This window comes from Drosophila busckii, unplaced genomic scaffold, assembly GCF_011750605.1.
Source record: "Drosophila busckii strain San Diego stock center, stock number 13000-0081.31 unplaced genomic scaffold, ASM1175060v1 hic_scaffold_51, whole genome shotgun sequence".
NCBI lineage: Eukaryota > Metazoa > Arthropoda > Insecta > Diptera > Drosophilidae > Drosophila > Drosophila busckii.
In genome coordinates this window covers 128,551-135,161 of record NW_022872761.1, presented here as the reverse complement: position 1 = coordinate 135,161, position 6,611 = coordinate 128,551, and the positions used below count along the sequence as shown (strand labels likewise).

General features: G+C 43.0%; 1 protein-coding gene across 1 annotated transcript; it reads right to left on the bottom strand.

The window, feature by feature from the left end:
• Positions 1-4,034: 4,034 nt before the first annotated feature.
• On the bottom strand, positions 4,035-6,258 carry LOC108599458 (transcription factor MafB). Its single transcript, XM_017986297.2, has one exon. The coding sequence runs from the start codon at positions 6,122-6,124 to the stop codon at positions 4,616-4,618; it is 1,509 nt and encodes a 502-aa protein (XP_017841786.1). The 5' UTR covers positions 6,125-6,258; the 3' UTR covers positions 4,035-4,615.
• Positions 6,259-6,611: the final 353 nt, after the last annotated feature.

Here is a 6,611-nt window from a genome sequence, read left to right as displayed (position 1 = left end):
GAGCTTTTGAAACGCCACTTTAAGGGCCGAGTGTAACTGGATGCGGCGCTTCATTAGCCTAATGAGTAAAACTAGAATTGAAGCTGGTGAATGACAAGGCAAATGAATTGTGCTAACACGATTTAAGGTTAAAGTCAGCTGGGAGAATTGGAATACCAGTGCAACCTCCTCGCCATCCCCCTGAGCGTTCGCCCTTTAACAATGTCGCCGCTACGTGTGCGGCATGCAAACACAAAAAGTAGACAGAATGGTAACTGTAACAGTAACAGTAACAGAGTAAAAGTAAGAAAGCAGGAAGCCCCCAATCAGCCGATTACATGTGTGAACTATCGATTGAATTAAGACAAAACGCCGTGATGGAGGGTAGAGTACGGTGGTGATGGGGGTGGGGGTGAGGTGGTGAGCCACTTAAGCGCGTCGCTCGTCACCGTCCACTTGAGCAATAAAAAAAGGCAGCCAGCCAGCCACCCAACCAAGCAATGCCCCAGCTCATCATCGGCAGCGACGATGTCAACACGTCGCAGTGCAGGCATAAAACAGTACGCAGCATAATCAAACTCTGTTCTATGTGTGCGTGCGTATGTTGCATGTGTGTGGATGATGGCGTTGACAACTTGCCCGGTCGCCGCCTCTAAGCGATGTCTACGCCCGCTGGCTTTGATTATGCCCGCACGCACTGGACCTGGAGACCCTGAGCTGATGCCGATTGTCATTGCCACTTGTGCCCGTGTCTATAAATTTTATTTGACGAGCTTGCGTGCTGCCCGCAAGCAACTCACCACTCCCCACCCTCCTCGGCAAGCAGCCACTTGAGAGCACTCCTTGCGCTCTGCAGCTAAGAAGTTCGAGCCCACAAGCGATTTGCATTAGAATTCAATAATTATTGTTTAATATGCACTTGAATCTACGCAAAATGTCGCAGTGCTTAAGCTGCGATTACTTTGAGCTAAGCTGAATAAACATCACAATATTGCTAAGATTTACAAAGACTTAGGATATGTCTGGAAACTGGAGATGTTCACGTTTAATTTAACTAAAAAATATAAAAATCATAATATCTATGTATGCTGAAATTAGTATTTATTCAAAATGCGGTTCTTATATAGCGCCACTTTTGTCAACATTTCGTAATATCTTTATAACTATAGGAAACATCACAATAATATTTCAGCTAATGAGGAGTAAAGCTTACTATAAATTTGCATTAGCAGCCTCCAAAATATTTATTTTAAGCTACATTGGGCCGACTTAGAATTTTGTTATAAAAATTATTTTAAAGTAGATTATGTTTTGCGTTATAGCTTAAGCTTTGAAAGTAATAACTAACATAAATATCTAAATATCAATATCCTAGCTTTGCAATAAGAAGTTTATTCGAATAGTCCCCAGCTGATAACAAGCAAGCCAGCAAACTGAATGTTTGTTGTTTCTAGTTTCCTTATTTTCTGGAACTCCAGCGACTGAAGAAGTATTGCATGCGCCGCTTTCATGGCAAACTTGTAATTTGACACTTCCTGCTAGGGCCAACAAGCAAATAAATAATAACAATAAAAACAAGAACAGCGAAAGCAAGAACACATTAAAGTTGGCGCACCTAGCTTTTCGATACACTTTGACGGGAACATCGCATAGGTGAAATTAAAATAAAAGTTCGGCGTTGCAAACTTTTTCTTTGAATAGGGGGAGGGGGGAAAATATATATATAAATATAAGCTTTTGAAGGAGAGGAAGCCACAAACCAAATTTGGCTTCACTAGCTCTTATAGTCTCTGATTTCTTGTTGCTCATACAGACAGACGGACATAGTTACATCGACGCAGTTATGACACGCCCCCATCTGACTGTTACATGCACTCGAACAACTTCATGATGCCCTTTCCCTTCCCTCTTATTGTCAAAGTGTATAAAAAAAGAAATCAAAAAAAAATGACCACTTGACGGACAAGCAAACATATTGAAGCACATACATATAAATCAAAATCAACAAAAATTCTTGCGCAACATCAGGGTGCTGTTGACGGAGCCTATTTTATATAAAGACCAGCCCGACATTTTGTGGTATTTAGTTCGCTGGAAGGCAGGAAATCCATATAAGAGTAAACCAATAATAAAACAACAGCCACAATTCGAATTTGAATTGGAAACAGTAACAAAATGTGTACAAATAAACAATTTGAAATTTTGGCGTCACCCGATGAATAAAACTGAAAATCTTACTAAGAAAAGAAAAACTAAACCCAGACGGCAGACTGCAGAGAGTGAACCCATCCACTTCACCGAATTACGCTTTAGCCTGTTGAGCTCCCTATTGAGCGCCATTTGTTGATCTTCTGCCATACAGGGCTGTAATTCAATGCCAGATCGCTCCAGCGGCATTTGTGCCTTCATTAAGCGCAAGTGGCAATGGTTTGTTTGTTGACACATTTTTTCAGTTTTTTTTTTATTTTTTTTTGGACCTCTGCACTTGGACTTGATTGTAGTCGGGGAGCAATAATTTTCTCAATTTGTTTACATTAGCATATCAAGTTTTGCAACTGTTGCTTGTGGCCAGTAGCTTTATCAATGCCGCCAGACCACACAACAAATTATGCTTCACTGGAATCCGGACTCCCTAAGCAAAACAAACCCAAAAGTACTCTGCATGAATTTCTTTGCGGACTGACTTTCCTAAGTCAGCTGATCTATTGACTCACAATTATTTATTATATTTTAGAAAAGAAACTATAGTACTGTACTGTTCAAAATCAGTTCGAAATAATAATATTTCAATAATAATAGTCGGTATTTTACTTTTGGGTTTGAATAGATCTTATTCAACGCTGGCTAAAATTCGTTGGAAGACAAATATTGGAAACTAACTAACTTTTGAAAGAGATTTCAGTTATTATTTCGTTGACATTCATTTTTCGTTCGCATTTATCAAAAGATAAATTTAATATTAAAATTTAGAGACAGAGAAATTTTGTATGAAACCATATTATTTATGACTCGAGAAATAATCGTTCCAGCACCCTCAATTGGGGCACACATTATATCACATTATATAAAATATTTCGTTTCTCTGCCAGTTCCCTCAAATATGTAATACTAAGAATTTAAAAAAAAAAATAAAAAAAAAAGATAACATAAAATAATAAATATACAATATGATCTCGTCTACTTTTCTTTTTCTGACTTCAATAAATTTTTGAAATTTATACTTTAGTAATTAGGCAATTTAATATTTTCTAGCTAAGTTAATTTTTCTAGCTTCCTTCTCACTTTATTAGCGGATTCATACCCAAATTTTGATACATTTAGTTTTCCAGATGTAAATAAGATAATGCAGCTTCAATTCCCGAACACACTGTTGACAAGAATATAGAAACGAGGTGTTTAAAATAAAACATAGCGATTATGTGGATTTTTATTTTAGAGTGTTTTGCATTTATTACTAATTGTTTTATTATGCACACTTAAGAGCTACTCACAATTTGTTGTATTCAGTATCGTATTCTTCAATAATTAATTGTAAAGACAGACAGCGAATGTTAAGCTTAAATTTATACACATTTTTATATCTATTTACAATGATTTATTTATTGAAATGTTTATTATGCCTCATCGAGTTTATTACATGTATAGGACTTGTTGTAGTTGTAGTTGCAGTTGCAAATGCAGAATAATTTTTATTGCATTGAGTGCTTGAGTTTAGCATATAATAAAATAATAAGTACAACCTTTAGTTTGTTATTGCTTTTGTTTTGAGTATACTTGTAGTTAGAAGTAGAACTGTGGTACAAAAACGAATTCAGAGCCCATGCTTGTTTATTTGTCTACACCCCAGCAAGGGGGTCGCATTTAATGATATTATGCTCTTAACACTAGAAAAAACTAAAGCTATAACTAATCAACAAATAAGCGTCTGTTACTAACTCGTAATTTGTAATACAATGTTGTGATCGGTCGATTGATCATTAATCAGCAGCTGAAAGTAAAATATACAAAGTATATTTAAATATAACTACATATATATACTATATGTGTATGCACGTATACATAATAATTTTATTTTTGTTTGCTCGGATTGTGCGACTTCACGCTACAAAAAATGATTATCAGCCAAAGTGCAAACCGCAACAAATCGCAACGATCCACAAACCTAACAAGAACTTAAATTAGTTGTGAAATAGTAAGTATAACGTTATTGTCAGCGAAAAAATGCTCCAATGGAAAACTGTATGGAATAAATGCAGAGTGAGATAGCTTCAAGTTCTAAGGAGATGCCATGATAGATCTTTTTCGATATACATAAGATGATATGGAAACTGACCTTAACAAAAATCAGACAAAATTAATTTTAGAGAAATGTTTTAAAATTGTTGTAAAACTCTTGTGCTCTATTTGCTCTACGTTCTTGCTCAATTTATCGAACTCTTCTCATGGTATCCACCTAGTTGACAACCTGCTGTGGCGGCCACTGTGTGTGTGTATGCGTGTGTAATTGCGAGGCACGATGTTGTTGTTGTTGTTGTTCTTGTTGTGGCAACTGCAGCTGGTGCGGCTGCTGCAGCTGATGCGAGGAGCTATTGTTGTTGTTGTTGGTGGAAGCTGTTGAGGCCGCCGCCAGTTGGCGTCATAGATAAAACTCCGGTGAGCTTTGGCTGTCAGCGGCAGCGGCGCTCGTTCGCTGCTGCTGCTGCAGACGCTGGACGAGCGCATCCCGCTCCTGACAGACGCGTGAATACTCGAGCTTGAGTCGATGCAGATCCTGATTGAGCACACGATTGGCCTTCTCCAGTTCGTGCCGTTGGTGCAGGCGCTTGGAGCGACAGTTCTGTGCGTAGCCGCGGTTCTTCAGCGTGCGCCGCTTCTGCTTGAGACGCACTACCTCCTCGCGTGGGCAGCCATGCAGACGCTTGTTCAGCTCACGCACCGTCAAGCTCGTCAGCTGATCATCGTCCAGCGGATCCTCGGTGGTGGCATTGCTGTAGCCGCCACAGGTGCGCGGCGAGTTTATGGAGGAGCGTGTCGAGCTGGCCGAGAGCGGGCGACAGGGCTGCATCAGGGACCGAACACAGCCGCGCGAATTGGAGCCGCTGCTGGCGCCACTGCTGCTGCCCGTTGAGGCCAGCTGCGGACCGCAATTGGAGAATGTCAGTTGGCCAGTAAGGGTGCCGGTGCCGGCGCCAGGTGCTGGACTGCCGGCATAGGAGTTGTTTGAGTTGGAGTGCATGTTGATGGGCAGCGGGTGTTCGAGGCTGTGAAAATGATGGTGTGCATGGTGTGTGGGCAGCTGCGCCTGCATATGACGCGCCGGATGATGGCTTTGCATGAGCGGATGTCCATGATGATGTGAGGCAGCCAAATGCATAGCATACTCCCGCTGGCGCTCCCACTCCTCTGCCTCCTCTTGTGAGCCGGGACAGGCCAGCGGGCGTAGGTCCAGCGGCTGTTGATCCGTGCGCATGGAGTTGGGCAGCCACATCATCTCCTGGCTAAGACCCACTGCTGCTACATTGGCGCTGGCAGCAGTGCGTCCGGCGTGATAATGATGCGCATAGGCCTGGCTGGGGCAGCTGCTGCTGCCTGTGGGCGAGCCCACAACTGGCGGCGTCTCTGGCGGTGTGGAGGGCACGCCCACCGGCACCGAGGAGGTGGCGGCAACTGCAGCAGCAGCAACAGCCACGGCCGCAGCAGAGGAAGTTGAGGAGGAGGTTGTATTCACCAGCACAGCTTGACCGCCCATGGGACCGCCCACGTAGCCTTCAGGCGGCGGACTTAGCGGCTGCAAGCGGCGCTCGTCCATGTGCCATTGGTGGCCCGAAAAGGAACGCAGCTTAATGTGCGATACGGATGCCAGCTGGGAGACATCACCGCCAGGGCCAGGGCCAGGGCCATCGACTACGGATATGGGCAGCGGTTGGGGCATGGGCTCAGATTCATCATCTGCTGGCGGATCGGCGCCATGCACTGTTGTCCATTTGACTGGCTGCGGCGGACTGTGATCTTCGCGCTTCACATGACCCACAGCTACTACGGGCGTCAGAGCTGTTACAGAATTGCCGGCAACGCCTACACCCAGATGATCCAAATTAAACTCTTGCACATATGTGTCGGCGATGGTGGGATCTTCCATTTTCATTGGAGCGCCGTTTCACATGCAACTCTGTTTTTAACGTTACAGCGCAGGAGGGGATTGGATTGGCTTTCTTGTTTGCGTTTACGCGCACTTTCACTTGGACACTGCACTTTACTCTATTTATTATAAAATTGTGATTTAACTTATTAGCTGGCTATTTTTTTAATAATTTTTTTTAAATTCAATTTTTCTTTGGCGCGTTCGCGTCGTTATTGCCGCTCGTTGCGTCCACTTTCAAAGAGTTAACGGTAACGACTGAGTCTGAGTTTAGCCAAGTGGATGCCTGAAGGGTGGCCCTGACTGCAGAATGGCCGAAACGCGCGCATCATCACACACACATACAAACACGTATGTATATTTATGAGACCAACGTTGACAACAGCTCCCAACACAAAAGCAAGCTTGCACGCTATTCGCTGTTGAGTCTCCTGCTGGCATTGGAAAGCTCTCGGCTCTCGGCTCTCGGCTCTTGGCCAACAACAAGACGAGA

Bases quoted from the DNA above. Each gene is read 5' to 3' on its own strand.
- LOC108599458 (XM_017986297.2), bottom strand. From the start codon at position 6,124: ATGAAAATGGAAGATCCCACCATCGCCGACACATATGTGCAAGAGTTT.